Source organism: Vollenhovia emeryi, unplaced genomic scaffold, assembly GCF_000949405.1.
Source record: "Vollenhovia emeryi isolate VEMERY1.0 unplaced genomic scaffold, V.emery_V1.0 DF939120.1, whole genome shotgun sequence".
NCBI lineage: Eukaryota > Metazoa > Arthropoda > Insecta > Hymenoptera > Formicidae > Vollenhovia > Vollenhovia emeryi.
Window position 1 is genome coordinate 2979940 of NW_011967246.1, and position 19487 is coordinate 2999426.

At 44.6% G+C, this 19487-nt stretch overlaps 1 protein-coding gene across 3 annotated transcripts; it reads right to left on the reverse strand.

The window, feature by feature from the left end:
• Window positions 1–1592: 1592 nt before the first annotated feature.
• LOC105570595 (high mobility group protein DSP1-like) lies at window positions 1593–18019 on the reverse strand. 3 transcript variants are annotated; one of them, XR_001009597.1, is made up of 7 exons: window positions 17294–18019; window positions 11518–11565; window positions 9519–9737; window positions 8335–8498; window positions 7748–7922; window positions 7408–7599; window positions 1593–1673 (listed from the first exon to the last, which is right to left on the reverse strand). XR_001009597.1 is itself a non-coding variant. In XM_012027919.1 (7 exons), the coding sequence occupies exons 1-7, from the start codon at window positions 15009–15011 to the stop codon at window positions 7477–7479; spliced, it is 1167 nt and encodes a 388-aa protein (XP_011883309.1). In that variant the 5' UTR covers window positions 15012–15026; the 3' UTR covers window positions 3243–7476. The 3 variants fall into 3 exon arrangements, 2 of the variants coding, with proteins under 2 accessions (XP_011883309.1, XP_011883308.1); XM_012027919.1 differs by lacking the exons at window positions 1593–1673; window positions 17294–18019 and adding exons at window positions 13109–13193; window positions 14659–15026 and having other exon boundaries at window positions 3243–7599; XM_012027918.1 differs by lacking the exon at window positions 1593–1673 and having other exon boundaries at window positions 3243–7599.
• Window positions 18020–19487: the final 1468 nt, after the last annotated feature.

Sequence of the window (19487 nt, forward strand, 5' to 3'; positions counted from 1 at the left end):
AATAATTGTTTAATTTTATCCATATTATAAATTTAAATTTATCGCGGGATGTAATTAAAATAAATAAAACGCGAAGTAAATTGTTTTTTGTATACATGTATACTTGAATTTTGAATTTAAAGATTGAGTCACGAAGTAAAACTATATTTGAGTAGTTTTATACAGAAAAATTTTTTAATTAATCTTCTTTATTAATTAAATTTTCGTGGTCGTGCATCTCGATACGATCGACGCTCGCATATAGTTCGAATCGTACGAAATATTTGTCGGTGACGATAATAAACCGACTATGGAAGGAGTTTTCTTCCTTTCTGATCTCTGGTCAGAATGACCAGACTGTATGGCCAGGAGCAACGAATGGTAGGTCCAATCTGGTCCAACGATGGAATACCACGAGGTAAGTGGTCAATATTGACCACTTTGATGGAGTATGTCAGGTGTTGTACGAAATAAGTTGATTTCTTCTTACATGTCAAAATTCGGGTGGGCTATATTCTTATCTTCTTTACATATTCTCGCATATGTGCGAGATTAAAAAGACTTCTATTAAATCCCTATTAAATCGCGTCGCGGTTTTAACGAGACTTGCAGGTTTATTAACAAAAAGTAGAACGCGGGTAGGTAGGAAAATGGATAAGACTATACAGCGGAATACGGATAGGTAGGGATTCGGGTAGGCAGGGACAGGGGGACATAAATAAAAAGATAGATAAAATTATAACTGCAATGTATTACTATTAAATATAATTATATGTGCCATTATTTTAAATAAGAAACTATAGTTAATATATTTTTAATAAAACGTATGAAATTACACTAAAATACTTAGAAACTTTATATTGTAATTTTGTTGTATTAAAAAATGTAATATTGAATATGTAATCGAATGCATATAATAAGATGAAAGTTGTTACGCGTTTGTTAAGTTTTTACTTTAAATTTACTTAAAATTTTTGTAGATTTGATTTACTTTTAAGAGACCGTTAATAGATACATTCGAAATATTTTTTATCCCACACATGCAATGTGTATATATTTTACATTGCAAGAATTTCATGTTATTGTATGCATACCGAATATTTCATGAGTAACATCGAAAGAAATATTGTATTGTATAGATATTAAAATTTGATTTTATAATGTAATTATATCTTTTATAATAGTGTATACATTGTAAAAGGAAATTACAAGAAAAATTGCCAAAAAGTTGCCTAAAAGAAGTAACTGTAACTTCGTTACAAGTAACGATCGAGTTACTTCCCAACCCTGTTCTTAAACTATCCTATTTCTTAGTAATCTGTTGTACTGACGTGATATAACTATTGTACTATTGTACATATCTCAGCGTGATATATCTATTGTATTATAAGTAAAATTTTAAAATACCTGTTGAAAATATGTCGTCGCAAACGCCTCGAGCAAGTCTTCATGTTGGCGACACTGCTGATTGAGTTAATCGTCGATTAAAGTTAATCGGAGTCGGTTAAAGTGGCCCTTGTTCGTTTCGTTCCAAAGGCGGAAACGAACACGGTAGCCAATCATTATTTCACTCTTGTAGAAAAGCGGCAATTGATTGGCTGTCACGTTCCTTTCTTCCGCGTCCTGTGTGCAAGAGCCACGTCGCGTCCTTTACATCTCGTACGGCGTCAAGGAATTAGCACAATGTCTTGGCTCTATATTGGAGAAACATTAATTATATTAAGAACGCATTGGCTGATAATTTCCCCAATGTTAAGCCAACAGAATTTGCCATTGAAGCAACTGTGCTACTGATTTGCACAAAAAGTGGATCAATTCAATATCATTCAATATTAATCAATATTAATTTACAAAAAGAAAATAAGGATACTCAAAACATACAAGGGACTTTCGATGTTGAAATAATTAATCTGGAGTAGACAAAGGCACTGATAGTACAACGCAGGTCTCAGTGCGTGTAGAATTAACAATTTCTGCATTTTTAATTTAATTCACATTATTTCCCAATATTCCGATACATCGTGCTGAGAAGGATCATATTCGCCTGCTGTCCCTTCATTTGAAAGACGATAAAGAAGATTATAAAACGCACGGCTAATTTTCTTACACGTGTAACTTGACCAACAAAAATAAGGTTCTATGAAGAAAACGTTCTGCCAAGTGTGCAGTTATAAATAAAAGATTATCGGACCGTAATTGCATTTATATCTCGCATCGCTGTATCGCACACACGAGCCTGTATAATTTACAGAGCTCTTCGACTGTCAGCACTTGGTATGTACGCTAGAAATCAGTGACGGCTTCCCAGATGAATTTAGACACATGCAGAACACATGTACATTCTCCACGTATGTGTAGGCAAAATGTATAAATGTGTCGACACGTGCACAAATTCATGTGCGAAAGGCATCAGTGATTCCTAGTGTACCTAGAAAATTCCGCATATATGAACATCGTCCACCGATCCGCCGATTTGAAATAAGTGCCTCCACAAAAAAAAATCGATTCATCGCCATTTTAATCGCGCGTGCGATTAAATAGTCGAACGTCGCAGTTCGCGTTACAATTATAAAATTGATTATTCATTTGCTTTGCAATCCGCATACGACAGAACGTGATGCCAGAAAGTAAATGCGGCCAGCGCCGGCGGATACAAATATACGAAAAAGAAAGGTACATGAAAGTATACGACCTTCCTCCCGAGAATCACAGCGGGAGGAAGAAGTGCGGAGGATCCCCTTTACCGTTCACAGACGAGAAGCGCCGAGTGCAGACTTCTCTTTAATGTGAACATCTCCTTCTCGACGTCTCAATTCTGGCATCACTGAAATCTCCAAGAGACGTTTAGAAGATTCGTATCGTTCAATTTCGATTTAAACCGACTAAACGTCGCGCGCGAAATTAATTCGAATTAGAATCCTCTATCTCAAGATAGGAAATTTCTCGCCTTTCCCAAAGCCCCGGCACGTCGGAAGATCACCGTTCTTCGCACGTAATTTTCAACATTCTCGAGTAAACCCTTTCATGACCGGATTACTTTCCGTTCTCGTAATTCTCGCCGGCGGGACCCACGAAGTCAGAGAGGCGAGAGACGCGGGACTTACACGTTGCGGCGGTCATGACAGAGTTATTTAATGCATATCGAGCGAGAGCAGCAAACGACAGATACATCTCCGAGATTCGTTCGATCGCGCGAGGAGGGTAGAGCCGTTCGTCGAGAAAGAGAGAGACTCGATGATGTTCTTTAGAAGTTAGAGATGAGATATTTTTTGAAAAGTTTATTTATCCCTAAGAGATATACAAAACAAACATTTCTTCTCGTGTAACTATCATAATTCCCCTAGCAGTGTAATACAGGAAATTCATGTCATGATCCTTTTTACGAGACATTCCGCTTCTCCCACCTTTTCCTTCCTTGCTCCTTTATCCTTGTTTCCCCCTCCCCCCTCTTTTATACGTTCAAAATTCTTGTACCTCTCCGTCGAACGGACACCGTGTCTCACGCAACATCCCAGCATCAGTTTTACAATCCGCTCACTTCATCCCCCCCCCTTCCCTGTTTTACAACCAGCTACATGTTAAAATTATGCACATCTGCAAATCAGTATTAAAATATTACAATTTGATATTTTACAGTCGTCTGTCATCCGCGTTCTCTAACTCCCTCTAAGAACAACAGGTTCCTTTCTCGCCCACGTTCTGCTCATCGTAATCAATCGTTTGAAATCGGTCATCTTTTATTACTGTTTCACTTCTTTTATTTTCCCCCGGTTTACGTCGACAATACGAGACAATGTGTTCTGGGGAAGGGTAGGGAAAGAAAACGGATGGCGGGGGAGGGACGAAGAGAGACTTTAAACATTATTGAGAAAAAGTGACGATAAATTTTTCTGGGCTGCGGGCAAAGTACATATCGAGGGTGCGAGTGTGTTTGTGTGTGTGTCAGCCGGTCCCAATCTTAAAGAAAGCTTCTAAAAAATTTATGTAGATACACACACGAGCGTAAATGTACATATAAACATATAACGTTATTATATATTTTTTTTCTCTCATACGTTTACATGTATACCCAATCTCGCGTTATTCAACGACGAATGAGAAGAAGTAGAAGAAACTAGCGAGATCCTATTTCTGTCTTTTTTCTCTTCCTGTCTTTCCATCGTCCTTTCGTTAACTTCTACTTGTTTCAACCGGGCTCGGCTCCTCACGGTCCCCTCTCTAAATCCCGAATGCGATTAGAATGCACTGTACACGCTATAGGATCTAGGAATGTTAATATTACAAGAAACCACAATAATTTATTATAATACAGCCTGCTGTACACCAGATGACTCGAGGTAGTACAAGACAGAGAAAACGCCTTTTCCTCGCGGGGAGCTTATCTTCTATTTAATCCGATTACTCCCGAGAATATGATTTAACGAAGGAAACGGCGGTTATTATATCATTCACGTGAGTCTCAAGACGAGAGATTTGAACGTATTACCCTTTTTTTTTACTACTTTTTTTTATTTCTTCCAGTGAGTTAAAAACGAATGTGAGAGGGAAAATGGCGATGGCAAGGGGCAGGGACCACTTCAGTGTCGGGCTAAGAGAAAAGAAAACAGAGAGAGAAAGAGAGAGAGAGAGAGAAAAAGTCAAACGGAGAAGAAACGGAGTCATCATTCGCGTTAAAACTACGGTCGCACGAGAGTCGCACATCGATTTCAAACGCCAGCTCAAACGTCTAACACCTTGTCAGCCGTGCGAGTCACGCCCCTAAATTAATTGGGCTCTCCGCACTATTTTTATGATCTACGTTCGCCCCGGAAAATATTCTTTTCTTCTTTTCTTACAATTTTTTTAGTACTTCCCTGCGAACTAATTAAGAATTACGAAACGGGCGCATCTATACCCGAACGGTCGACAAGGTGTTAACATTCGTCACATACCATCCATTACTTTATCATAACGCTTCTACGCCGGTCATAGACAGAAACTACGAAACGAAAATAACTTTTTTTTCGCGCCTTCGAGGTCAAATTCGAAGTTAATGATGAAGCATTTTCGGCAGAACGGACGTGTGGAGTTACGGTAGATTTTCTTTAACGGGCAAGAAACAAAATTTCGTTGGCTGCAGGCTGCCGGCAGCCTCGAGACAGCACGAATGTACATGATAAAAAGAAAGTTTCGTTTTCATGACTACAACAATCGTCGTCTTCACAAACAAGCATTAGAACTCGCGCGCGCGCGGCGACACCGCTGCTGCTCCACGAGACGCTAGAATATCTTGCTACTGATTTTGATTTAATATTAGGCCCTTGCACATGAAATGTCGGCTTTATATCTATATATCAATGGTTCGTTTAATTTCCGAGAAAATACAAGATGCACATAACTCAAAGAGTACATTTGAGAAAACTCGAATCAAAACTTTCTCCATAAGTGAAAAAATTATTGACGTCAATAAAAAAATAACCATCTCAAAGCATACTGATCAAAAATATAGGAAACTAAGGGCCAATTTCACAAACGTCGGTTAACTGTTAACCAGAGTTCAGCCAACTCCCTATCTTTTTCTATCTTTTTATCTAAAAACAGATAGAGAATCAACTAACCTTCGGTCTGCAGTTAACCGACGTTTGTGAAACTGGTCCTTAGAGAGATAAGAAGATATAAATATATATATATTTCCAACTTTATATTCCGGAAGTTAAATTTTGTATACAATTATTCATTTTTCTCACATTAATCGTTCTAAGTAATTTACACAATAAATCGTGTCTAAATTATCCTTATAATTAAATTCTTACTCGATCAAAGAGAAATCTGGATCCATAACCGATGTCAAAATAATATAATTATAATAAAATAATAAATGAGATTAATATATTTATAATAATGGTAATATTAACACATGAATAATATCGATGATCTTGTTTACGTCCGATTAAAATAGCTTTAAAACAAAAAATTTGCTAAATTGCTAAATTATTTGTCAATTTTCTCGAATGTTACAACTTGTAAAACAAGAAAGAAAAACAAAACAAAGCCCGTGCTACAGTATATTCGTGTAAAAAGAATTATAGACATACATGATATTGGATTATTAAAAATTCACTTTTCTCAAAAAAGTGACATCTCATATGCAACGATCTAATAGAGAAGCTGCGAGCTACATACACATGCACCCTCTTTCTCTCTCGCACACAGTTTCTCCCGATGCGATTGAGCGCATCGGGGCGATCGTTTATCGGCTACGTAATTAAGGCTCAATCACGTGGTGGCTCGTGGCTTGTAACACCGCCGTGTAAATGTCGAAAAAAAGTACATTATATGCTTAAAAAAAAGACGTAGAGAGTCGCCGGAGAATTCAAATCTGCATTAAGATACACGTATACTTAATTCTAAACGTACTTACAGCTATTACAAGACATGTGTGTACCTCGATAAAATCAATTATATATTCGCAAATATGCGTAAAGCGGCCCCATGCCCCATCACGCGCGCTCAACATGATCGATTCGCTAAAAATATACGAAAGAAAAATGAAGCTCTCTGTACAAGGATATACAACAATTGTCTGTATGTGTCTCTGCGTGTGTGTGTGTGTGTATATATATATGTGTATCCGTGCCATAACGACGCTGGCAACAAGTGAACAGAACTGAACTGAATTGAACTGAACTAAGAAAAAAAATCCCCAAAAGTATAGTATATTAATTTTGCAACGACGCGACATGACACGCCCCTCGCAGGAGCGAGGATTCGGGAGAGCGATCTCTTTCTCTCGTGCCGATGACAATGCGTGTAAACGACCCAAAGAAAAGGATGATCCCCGCGTAATCGGAAGGAAATCCGAAAGAATACGGATAAAAAGAATTGCAAATCATCTCCGATCCCCGCGCTACGGAGCCATCATTATCGCGGCGTTTCGTCATTAGTAAACTAAGCTACATAGCTTGTAATATAGCGTCGACAGAGCAAAAAGTCAACAATGATTGAGCCCCTGCGCCTTCCATCCGGACAGAGAAAGTATGGGCGTTCGCCGTGTCTTATCTCTTCCGCTTTTTGCATTTTACTCATGATTCTTCTGATTTCTTATTACTTTTTGTTTTCTTTCATGATCTTCCGCTATCTTACTAGCCGCTTTACATCATCGTTACTATCAATATGTTAAAGTACAAATGTTCACTCACACAATGATCCTCTCTCGCTCACGCTCGCGCGCACCACTCATACATATCAGTTTTCTTTTTTAAAATAATTACCATAATTAGCGCGGATTACTTTATCATTATCGTAAATAATCGGGGAAAGAATTAGGAGGTTGGTTGGTGGGGATTGTTGAAGAGCTTGGTTGATTGGTAGGTTGCTTGGTGGTTAGTTGCTTCGTTTTCCTAGTGATGGTGGTGTAAGTACGCTCACGCTAAGGTCAATGGTACGTACAGTAGGTGAGGTATGCTTTCAGGATGAAGGACACGGGGTGATAGATGAAGAAATTTCGACGTGCATCCGCTATTCGTCGTCTTCCTTCCATTCCTCTTCGCTGTCGCTTTTTATTACAGTTTGGTTCGCCTGCGCGCCTCCGACCATCGGGGCGCTATCGTTTTGCATTTTCTTTTTGTACGCTGTCATTTCCTGCGTAAAGAAAAAAAAATAAGATATTTTATTTCTTCATTTCGAAAACTCGATGACTTTTAGCTGGCGTCGACACGGCAGCAATGCGGGGGCTAGGAGAGCCTTAACGGTTAAAAACATAAGGTTGTACTAAATTTAGATGCGTTACCCTTTCGTATCGAGCCTTGTCCTTCTCTGCCATAGCCTCGTATTTAGATTTGGTTTCGGGATCTGCGTCCGACCATTTCTTGCCTAATTCCTTAGCTATATCGCCTACGCCATACTCGGGATTCAGCATTTTGACCTTACCGCGCTCGTCGTTGCAGAACCAGAAGAAAGCAGACCTGACGAAATTGATCATGTGAAATCTATCTGCCGCCGTTGAAAGAGGTGCGCGGCGCGATAATGTGCTAATGCCAGTCTACTTACTGTAGAAACTGACCAAGCTCACAGTGCATAATTCGGAAGTAATCTAAACTTGAATGTATATACACCTTCGAGAGATTGCAGCAGATTTAATTTTCGGAAAAACGACTTTAAATCGCGACCTTACTTTGAAGAAAAAAATTAAGTTGCGTGAAACCGTGATTTCATAAGTGTCATTAAAATGCGAGCGTTGCTTGAAAGAAGTTAAATTTTCGCTTCCGTTCGAATTTACAAGTCAATGTTTCTCGCCGCATATTTAAATATTAATCAGCAAATTTTTTTTTCGCGAGATCGGGATACATTATGTATTAAACAGCGCCGGGGGCTTACAGCGATCTCTTGGGAGCATTATGATCCTTGATGTGTTTGCGCTTCTTGCCTCTGCCCTTGTTTTCACCCTTCGGAGGCGTATAGTTCTGCATCTCCGTGTCGTATCTCTTCTTATCTTTCTCTGCCATTTCGTGGAAACGCTTCTTCTCGATGTCCGACATAGTCTACGACACATACGATATTCCGGCCATATAGCGTTGGCGTCTCTATACGGTCGGTCTCACAGATCGAGCCACGTGCGATAAAAATGTTCAATTACCGAGAAAATAATGTGTTTCCCGGCTCGGCACGGTCGCGTGCACGCAGGATAATGAGTGCTTTGAAGACACACGTTCCTTAACGTGACGTCGTCGCGGCGCGTAGAGGTTTTTGCGCGTATAGAATCGTTTTACTTATACCGTTTTACTTATATCGACAATCCTGATTCCGCCGGACGAAGATGAAGATTGACGGTTTAACGAGCCGGGGACGTAGCGACGCGCTCAAATACCGGCACTTGCACGTGGCGTTTATCGAGCGCACGTATTTATTCAGAGGCCAAGATCAAAGTGGCTCTTGCGAATCCGCGAGGCTCTCGACAGAACGCCACGGCACCCCGCCGTCTCTCTCGCTCGCACCTGCGGCTGTGAAACCGACACGCGGAGAAGTTCGATCAAGTTAGTTCTTACGAGGACTCCCTTGATCCTAGCAAGGGCCTCTGTTAATCTAATTCAAATCTGCGCACAATGAAAACATTTATATCGATGAATCACTCGAAAATTTTCATATACAGTATTATTTGTCAAAATAATATTATATAATATCAAACCATGGCTAAGGTGATAGTTTTTCGCAGTAAATTTAGAATAAAATATTTAGACACTAACACCCTGTGACGGCTCTTAGTCCTTTATTCCTTCAAATTTGATAATTTGATTGAAATACGAATTTTACTAATTTGATAAAATTATATGTTACATAGAATATAATTTTATATACAGTATTTGTAAAAACACGATTTTTGCAATGAATTGGCTAAGGATGGTGTGACTGAGTTAGGTCTGGAATTGTAAACCAAGTCCCGCTTCTTGACTGTAATATGTTGAAGTGAATAAAGGATTGATTGATTGGTAATGAACTACGGCGAGTAGAGTTAAGGTTTACTTATATCGAGTAGGTTTAAGGAAAGGAAAAAAAAATCTCACCTTCCACCTCATTGCACACTTTTTGGAGAATTCCCGGAAGACGATCTTCTCCTCGGGATGCTTCTTTTTATGCTCCTGACGACATGTCTGGACGAAGAACGCGTACGCTGTCATCCGTCCTCTTGGCTTCGAATCTTTTCCTCTCGGCATATTGTCCCGCTGCAGACTCTGAGCGTTATTTTGTTGAAGATTATTTTGCGGTATCTGCTGTATCGGGTGCTGAAAGCCAAGCAAACGGTCTACAATGCAAAACGCTGCCGCGGCAGATAGCGAAAGGACCTGTTAACACCTTTTTGAAACAACAAGTCTCAACGACAGCAACGACTTCTACTCTTGCGTCAAACGAGATTTCTGAGGCGGAAACGCTTCTCTATCTCGACGTGAAAACGAAAGAAAAGTCTCGAAATTCTCAAAGTAGAAATCTCCCATTTTTGTTTTCCATTGAAAGAAGCTTAAGTGCTAAAATAGAAATCTTCTACCTTTCGCATCGAGAGAAATTTGTGTTTAAAAATAGAAATTTTCTATTTTTTTTTACATGGAAAGAAAAATTCAAGTCGTAAAGTAGACTTTCTATTTTTAAATCGAGAAAAATTCGCGCGCGAATGTATGTTAATACGCGCCGCGTCGTACTATGAGAAATTTACGTAAGCGTTGAGAAAAGGGGATTTCCTCGTTAGCTCGCTTCTCGCGAGCCGCCGCGAGAAAAAATGGAGATCTTTTTTTTTCCTCCTGTTCACCGCGATGCGAAAGATCGGTCGTTTAGACTTTTGCCGCGGGCGAAATTCAGCCAAGTTATTCCGCGATAACTGAGACGTGTCGTTAGTTACGCACTTTACGTAATACGACTTGCGTGTTAAATTAATGAACGGCTGCGGCCCGCGATCTCACATTGACAATGAGACACACGCAACAATGCTCGCCGTACAAACGCGCGTTTTTGATTTTGTCAAGTAACAATGGTCATTACATTGTACGTACGTGCAACGTTATACAGTGTGTTATCATTATGTACATAATTAATATATCGTTATTACACATAATGCCGTAATAATAATAATGATAATAATAATAACGAATATAGAGATCGGCATTATATTATTATAATTATATTATCAGATCGTTGTATGTTTATTACGCGCCAAAGCTGTGGTCCCCGTCGTTGCGGAAAGTAGAACTGAACAATTTTACGCAGATTCAAATAGAATAAAACCGGACACACGTAAACATACAGTGTGTCCCAGACCTGACGCACCCACCCGTTAACGACAGATTCTCCCGCGGTTACTCTGAGACGGGAGTCCCGATACCAAAATGACGAGGATACAATAATTCTGAAATGAGAAGCGTTCGAAGTTGACCAAAGTTCAAGTTGTCCGTGGATACGCGCGCTCAGGTGTGTCGCACTGAACAGTGGCGTAGCAGGCTTTTCCGGCGCATCGAAATCCACTCTCGAAACTGATGTAATTTCGCACGCGTAAAAAAAAAACTGCCTGAGCGCGCGAGTTTCGGACAATTCGATTCGCCGACTTCGAACGCTTCTCATTTAAAACTCGTTGCAGCCTCGGCGTCAGGATCTCCGTCTCGAAACGACCTCAGGGATCCGTCATCGACGATGCGTCAGGCCTGGGACCCTCTGTATACATGCGCCACGCGTCTTGGTGGAAACTGAATTCTCTCCCGCAAACTCGCGTCGTGTCCACGGCGGATCCGGAAAAATTGCAAAGCAGACAAGGCAGCGCCTACAGAGCAATGTGTAAACAAAATGTTTATTTTTAGACACGACTCTCTTAAAGCACGCACCAGCTTGTATATTTATGCTATACACACGCCAACGTACGCGACATATCCCGCGAATCGGATACGCCACTCCTCAAGTCTCCGGGGCTCTCTGTGAGATATGCGTGCAAGACGTGATGTAGCACAATTATACTCGTACTATACGTACAATATAACCGACCGTTATTACTCCGGATTGCGAATAATAATAGTTACCACGTACCTGCAGAAATAATCGGAAATCTAGTTGACCTACGTGCGGATGTGAGATCTGCCGGCAAAATAACTACTATGTAGAATCGACATTGTTATTGAGTCGCTCCATAAGTGATGCGGGGTTTCTCACTCGCGTCTCCTCTCTCTCTCTCTCGCTCTCGCTCTCTCGACGACGTTTAGAAGCGTGAACGGGCGCGGGCGGACCACCACCCGCGCCTCCGCGCGAGCCGGACGCGAAAACCCGCATTATTTATGGGGCGATTCAATATATATCGCATTACATAAAATATGTCGGACTTAATTAACTAATTAATTACGTCCCTCACTTTGGTTAATTAATCAATTCAATATCTAATTCTGGCGGTGAGCGTTCTTAGGGGCTACTTTTGCCTAGCGTATTGGACTGTCCGAGAGAGTAATGAAAGAGTAAGAAAATGACCGTACGTAATCGGAAGTACATCCCGCAGCGGGAGCGATCGCGCGTTATTTCTCTCCCCCCTCCCGCCCCTCTCTCTCTCCTCTCTCTCTCTCGCTTATCTCCTCGCACTCCTCGCCGTGATATGCAAGGGATTAAAAATTTATGCCTCCTGGGGCCGCAGGCGTTGCATTACGGGCGTATCGTTTCCTATGGTCTTCGCAACGGTGGAAATAAAATTAACGTCGGACACGAAACGGAAGTCGGATGTTTGCGACGAGGTGTATTCCACGAACGGCGGTAAAACGAGCAAAACGGAGGAGAAAGCTCCGAGAGCTTTTGCGACCGCGGCTGCGATCTCGCTTCGTTCGGCAGGGTTTTCCTACGTACCCGAAGGCTTTTGTTAAAGGAATTGAAAAAAGGGCACAATCTCGATTAAAAAATCTAACGAGCCCGATGCTACGTGTAACGAGAATATTTGGAACGTTTTAAACATACACAGAATGATCGAAAGGGCTCTACATGTTTCCTGGTAGTATCCAATTGCAATATCTCCACTCACGGGGCACGTAGGAGAAAGATAAAGACACTTTTATTATGCAAATCGAGCCCAAGCTATCGACTGAGCGCACTTGGAAGTTCGTCGGATCAGTTGTTGTTGAAATCCGAAAATATTAAGGCCTGTCAACTCGCGCAAACTACACGGTCGGTCTCGCGCGCGAGACTGTGACTTGGGAGAAATACGTGCTTCATTTTTACTGATTTATCTTAATGACGCATTGTACTGTAAAAAATTTGTTTCCTCGCGCTATATGATTTTTTCAATCGACACGAACCGCGAAGCGATTAAAGTGATCTAACGAAGGATTCTAGATTCCAGACGAGTCGGACAGTAGCACGCGTGTTTGTGTACCATTCCGGAGCTCCCAAAATTTCAGGCAAATTACCGTCGTGGCTGCTGTTGCCACTTGCGAAAGATACCGTCGAAACTCAAACGGGGATCGCACTTACAAAGCACTCTCTACCCGCGTGCGCCTCTCGGACGTAAGAGGAGTAAACGAGTAAAAGTGTAAGTAAGAAAGTAACTCCGTGGTACACTTTTCCAGCACCACGTCCATTTGTATGACTCTTGAGAGTGACACTCTCGACGGTGCCTCCTCTCAAATAGACACAAGCCATTTACCCGTTTTACCAGAGAGCTACCGACGAACGTATACGCTGGAGCTTCAGGACACGTGTACTCGTATCGGGGATCGTTTACTGCGTGCCTGTTAATTAAAGCGTAAATTGTGCCGTTGCTGAAGTTTCGGTGCCGCGCGATCGTAGAGGATAAATCTTAGAGATCGATATTGTATTTCAAGAAAAGCGTAACATCACGCGCGTGGCAAGCCGGGGGAGGAACAGGTGAAACACGTTCCTCTCGTTTGTCGGCGCGAGGTCGAGTGGTCTATTTCTAAGGGGAAAAAAATCCTGCACTCGATACACATTTAACACCGTAAATGTGAAAAATGGTCCATCCCTCGTTCGTCTTAAGAATATAATGAAGAAATTCCTCACTGGCGATTTTGTACGAGCATTTAAACGGACTCGGGGCAGGTTGTCTTGTTCATTAACGCGACAGGATTTTTCGTCGAAACTGTATCGAGATCCGGTTCCAATTAGGGCATGCACGTAAACATATTTATCTTCAAATACCTAGTTTTCAGATTTCATGGAACTTTCGAGAAAAAATCTCCAGAGTGTCCGGCTGAGATATCGTGCGAAATCGCAAATTGCGTCGCTCCGCTCGAGCATTATTATTTCGAAAGTGCGTAATCGGTTCGACCATTCATCACGAACTTTCATACGTGAACTTTCATGTGTAGTCTAGCGTGCATTCCGGAGCGGGATTCCGCTTTCGTCGCACTATTACAAGCTCCGGTTATCGATTCGCGGTGAGAAAAAAAAATTGCGCATGACTTCAATATCACTGTCAATGTCAATGGCCAAGATCGAGAGATTGCCGGGAGAAGGCGGCAATCTTGAATTCCTGTTGAATTCGCAGGGAGAAAAAAAGTTGACACTCCGGTCGCTGCTTTTCGTACGCGTGCAAAAATTCAAAACGGTAAATCTGACGTTCTTCTTCTTCTCTTTTTAAGAAGAGAAAAGACTCGGAGAAGAGAATAATTTTACGAATAACTGTAATTCGTGACGACGTGATCGATTAAGAAGTTGATACAGAACGGATAATGGCAATTTTACGGAAAGAGAAGAAAAAACTGTCTTCAATCAAAACCCTATTATCATTTCAAAAGCTATCTACTTTCCTCACTACGAAAATAATTTCTTTTCGTTTCCGACACCCGCTAGCTGCATACTTTCTCATGTAAATATATGCATCTTTCCGATATTCTTCGAATCTAAATTTTAAATCTGTGCGTTCTCGATCAATGTAAACTAAACAATCCTAAAACGAAGGAGAGCGTGGAGTATTTAAATAAACTCAATTAGGGAGCTGGACCGCTCTTATTCGACAAATTTCTAGATTCGTTCAGCCGCAAAAGCAATCTGCGTTCTCCTTCGACCTTCCTCCCCCCCTCCTTCCCGCCACACACGACGCCCGAATGCGCGCTTATTCCGCTCGGGGAGCAAAAAAAGGGGGATAAGGCGAGCTGAGAAGAACAGATCTCTTGACACTTCGCGCCAGTGAAGTCGCGAAACGAGAAACGAAAGGAAAAACGGGATGATATCAACCGGCAAGCGCGGCCGGACTTGCTGAACGCGAACGCACTTATGAAGAAGGCCGCACGAAACCCGGAATCAATAGCGGACGGCGGATGTACGTACGTACGGATGGACGGACGGACGAACCAACGGACGGACGGACTGACGCGACGGGGTGAGAGAACCGCGCGCGCGAGTCCGGACGGGAACGCGAGAACGACGAAACGTGCGAAAATCCGAGCCCGATCAAACTGGACATTGAGATACGATGACAATCGGGATTCTTTGGCCTCTCTCAACTGTGTACTTGAATGACGAGGCAAAAAATCACCCGGATCTCTCTCCTGACTCTCTCTCTCTCTCTCTCTCCCTCCCTCTCGCATTGTGTAGTAACACGCATTTTCCGTATGTAACTCGATATTCAACAGAATAGCTTCACGAAATACGTTGAAGATACTTTTCAGTTCGCGCGAGATAACAAACCAGGGATCTTAGGGTTTCCGTCTCTTCTATCACTTCCGTCCAAATCCACACATACACATACACACACACAAACACAATTGTGAATCTTGTGAATCGAAGCTTATACAGATGAAAGAGCCGGCCGTTTGTCTTTTCTGAAAACGGCAAAACGAGCGAATACTTTGGGGAATTGCGTCGAGTCTTGGGCTTTTTCTTCGTGTAGGAAAGATTATAGAATTTACAACGGGGAAAAAAATCAGCTCGAAATTGCTCGAAGGATCTACGATTGAAAAGAGCGCGGTTAATCAAAACGCCATGTACGATAAACTATACGAAATTTTTCTTCGTTTATCTTGCGCAAAGTTGCGCTTTTTGAAAAATCACGTTTTCTCTCTGCGCATTCCCTAGTCCCCTCCTGTCCTTTTGTATGAGTACAAGTCCTTTCGTATGAAAAATTTAGTTACCGAGATTATATCGCTGTCGGCGATCGGTAAAAATCGATCAATACTGCGCGAAACAAATTATATACCGCTCTCCAAGTAATACTCCCTTCTTTTTACTGCAGAACTGCTAGCGCAAGGGACGATAAGCGAAACTTCTACGCGAATACTCCGCGTTTCCTCGCGAGTTGCCTTTATATGCGCATTACGGGACGACGACATCGAGGAATACGAAGGAATATGCACATGCATATAGCTTTTATCGTAATTATCGCAATCACGTTCCTGGATCGCCTCTTCGTCGTTGCCTATCAAGCCTATCAAAGTACAACCTCAGGGATCCCAATACACCCTAACTTTTCTCTTGATACCTGGGCCTATCGCCGCTGGCGATCTTAATTCCTTAAACGTATCTCCGAGACGCAAGCAGTGAAGCGAATGCATCGTAAAGCCCATCGCCTGAAATTTTTTTACCTGGACAAATGGGATATAAATTTATCTAACAGAGAAGGAAGTATGAAAAGATAATATATGTGGGAACAATAAGATAGTCAATTTACACGCGTACCTCGCTAGAATCGTCGACGCCACCACCTCGCTAACTACGGACTGACCGCTTTGCCAGGATTCGTTGACCCTCAAACGAAACCGTCCTGTTCCGACCCGCATTTTTCGGCAATTGTGAAAATCGACAACAACCGACCGAGCACCGTTGAGAGACGAAAGGGACGACGGGCACAAATCAGACAAAGCTGCTGCCACATTGGCAAGAGAGAAAGACGAGCGGGGGGAGAGAGAGAGAGAGAGAAAAAAAACGAAATCCATTCGCTTCGCTTAAGAACACACGCTGTGCAAGATAAAAAACCTTGTCTTGAGAAATCATTATTTGGGAATTTCTTTGATCTCTCAGATAAATATCTCTTTTAATAATTTGAGAATCGAGATTAGAACTATAATACCTGACGGACTCGATGAAAGTATCTAAGGCTTGAGGAGGGAGCATCGTTAAAACGAACACTGACGCGTATCTCGTTGGAAGCGTTCGGAAAAGTTGTCAAAAGTGGCCGCGTGGCCACCTGGTCGGACCGGCTGTATCTCTGTCTTCGTATTATAGCCACCCGCTCGGTCGGTCGGTTGGTCGCTCGCTCGCTCGCTCGCTCGCTCGCCGAGCGCGCGAAAGTGGCCGAAAGGCCGGCGAGCAGGGGGAACGAGGGGGACAGGGGTGAGGAGCGAGGTCGTGGCGTTTCGGCCTACGTATCTACTACTACAACGTGGTACAAAGGCGTCGCATAAACGCCAACCCGTTACCGAACGGCCGGTTTCTCAGATCGAGGCTGTCCGGCGAAGATTCAATTTGCGCGCGATAATGGCACGGTATTAGCTTCTTTCCCTTTCCTCGTGTGTATTTATACGTGACGTACAGGCGCGATAATTCTTACTTGTCCCTCAATTTTACAGTACAATGCGACCGCGAGTATCGACTGACAGTTACGAGTTCAGTCCTTCCGTTATCCATCGTCTCGATGCGAACACTCGAAATGTATTCGCGGCCGAAAAATGGACGAGCGATAACGGAGGAGGATGTCGGCGCTGGAAGGAGCGCGAAGCCGTTAAAGAAAGAGGGAAGACGACGGCGTCGCTGGCCGAGAACGCGGGAAAAAGAAACGCGTTCGCGCGCGCGGCAAGGGATATACCACTTGTTCTTTCTCTCGCCGAGGGTATAGTTACTCGCACCGTACTCGTACTCGTACTTCGTAACATACCGGGGACATAACGGGGGGCGTGGACGTTTGCGTGGTAATGGGCGAGAGATGTTGCTGCTGCTGCTGCTGCTGCTGTTGTTGCTGCTGGCCCTGCAACTGTTGGTGCAGGTTGTTCTGCGCGGCGGCGTCCATGACTCCGCCTGGATACCACCACTGTACGCCGGGCGGCGGTGCGGAAGGTGTGCCGGGTACGCCGGCGGCGGCGCCGCCACCGGCACCCGCACCCGCACCCGCACCTCCGCCGCCACCGCCGCCACCGCCGCCGCCGCCGCCGCCGGCGCCTTGTCCAGGACCCGGCGCCGTACCGAGCCTGTAATCGTATCCACCCCTCATGCACGCGGCGCCGCCGCCGACCGGCGTGGATGTCGACACCGGACTCGACGCCGCGCCGGTGGTGGCCGGGTTCTGGAAGCTGGAGGCCATTTTGTAGGAGAAGAGCTGTTGGTTCGCCGTGGCGGCAGTACTTCGGACGTTGTCGGGATGGTGCTGCGACTGCTGCTGCTGCGCGAGCTGCTGCTGCTGCTGCTGCTGCTGTTGCTGCTGCTGTTGCTGCTGGTTCATCAGATGCTGATGTAGATTCTGTTGTTGCTGTTGTTGCTGTTGATCGGCGTTCAGGCCCGAGGGCCACCAGGCGGCACCGCCGGAGGCATCCTCTCGGTTACCCGGGCTCGCGGTGCCCCAGCCACCGGCTACGCGGTGGTGCTCCGACATATCGCGACGTACGTCCGTACGTCCGTAAGCGTCCTCAGCCTCGCGTTTTACCCGCCGGTGACACAACACCAGCAAGGGAAAAGAAAAATTCACGGAGGAATTGCCCGCACGCGCGCGCACAGCACGTACACATGCACGCGCTAGCGTTCCCTTTCTCTTTCCCTCTCCCTCCCTCTAGTCCCGGCCCGTCTTTCTTGCTACGAGTCTTTCTCTCTTCCTCCCTTTCTCTATCTTTCTCTCTCTCTCTCTCTCTCGCTCTCTTTCTCACTCTCTCTCTCTCTCTCTCTCCCTTTCTAGTACTCACACGCACACGCGCGCGCCCGCACGCTCATAACTCGGTAACATCCCGCGTGCACGCACAGTGCACACAGACAGCAAATTCTATATTACTCCTCTCTCTCGCTCTCTCGCTCTCTCACACGCTCTCTCTTTCTCTCTCACTCGCTCGCTCGCGCACGTACACGGAATCCGTCTCACATTCGCACACTTGGGAACTCGCTGGTACGAACGCTTAGATGTCGGACAGGAGAGGAGAGACACGCACCTCACGCACGCGTTTCAAACGCGTTCTCACTGTCACACAACACTGTCCGCGCTCAACCGCGGCCGACGGTGACGATTCAACACCGCTACGGGAGCAACACCGATCACTATAACGCTCGTGGTGCTTGCCCGTGCTCGCTTACTCGCATCGCGAACGGCGAGCGCAGGCGGAACGCGACGTTTCCCCCGTCCTTTTCTTTTCTTTTATTTTTTCTCTCCCTCTTTACGCGTAACCAGCGCGTAGAACACGCCGCGGCGCGCTCAGCTTCAGTCCCCCGTGAATATACGTACGTACGTTATACTTGGGATGCGGTCTACTCGACGCTACGCTCGACCGTTCGTTAGCTCCGTGAGTAGGTACGGCGGCGGGCAGAGGAGACGAGCGGGCGGGTGGGTAGGGGAGGGCGCTCTCTCTCTCCCCCTCTAGCTCTTTCTTTTTCTCTCTGCCTCCCCACCATCGACGACGAGGAGCAACGACGTCGAACGCTCACGCTCGCTTCGTCTCTCTCTCCCTCTCTCGCCTTCTTTTTCTCCTCTCTTCCTCTTTCTCTCTCACTCTGTCTTTTTCTCCGTCTCTTTGTCTCTACCTAGCCCACCGTCCGTCTCGTTCTCTCCCTCCCCCTCTCTCTCTCTCTTTCTGCCCTCCCGCTCCCTCTCCCCCCGTGTGCCGTCCCGCGGCGAAACTCGCTTGTTCGACGGTGGTTCCTTCTTCCAGCGGCGGCGGTGGCGGCGGCGGTGGTGGCGGCGGCGGTGGCGGCGGCGGCGGCGGCGGCGGCGCCGACGCAAGGATACGGGTGTACACACCGCGTCCTTGATACAATGTCGGGGAGCAGTAACAGCAGCAACAGCGTTTTCCAATGACGGACGCTCTGTGCGGCGCTTAGGCGCGACGCGGGGGACGCGTCACGCGCGTCCGCGGGACGCCGGTACTCCTGTTCCG

Excerpts from the sequence above, each read along its gene's own strand:
- LOC105570595 (XM_012027918.1), bottom strand. The coding sequence starts at position 18,004 with ATGTCGGAGCACCACCGCGTAGCCGGTGGCTGGGGCACCGCGAGCCCG. Across the intron at positions 8,499-9,518 it reads AGTGTGCAATGAGGTGGAAG|ACTATGTCGGACATCGAGAA; the intron begins GTGAGATTTTTT and ends TATGTGTCGTAG. Across the intron at positions 7,600-7,747 it reads ACAAGGCTCGATACGAAAGG|GAAATGACAGCGTACAAAAA; the intron begins GTAACGCATCTA and ends TTCTTTACGCAG.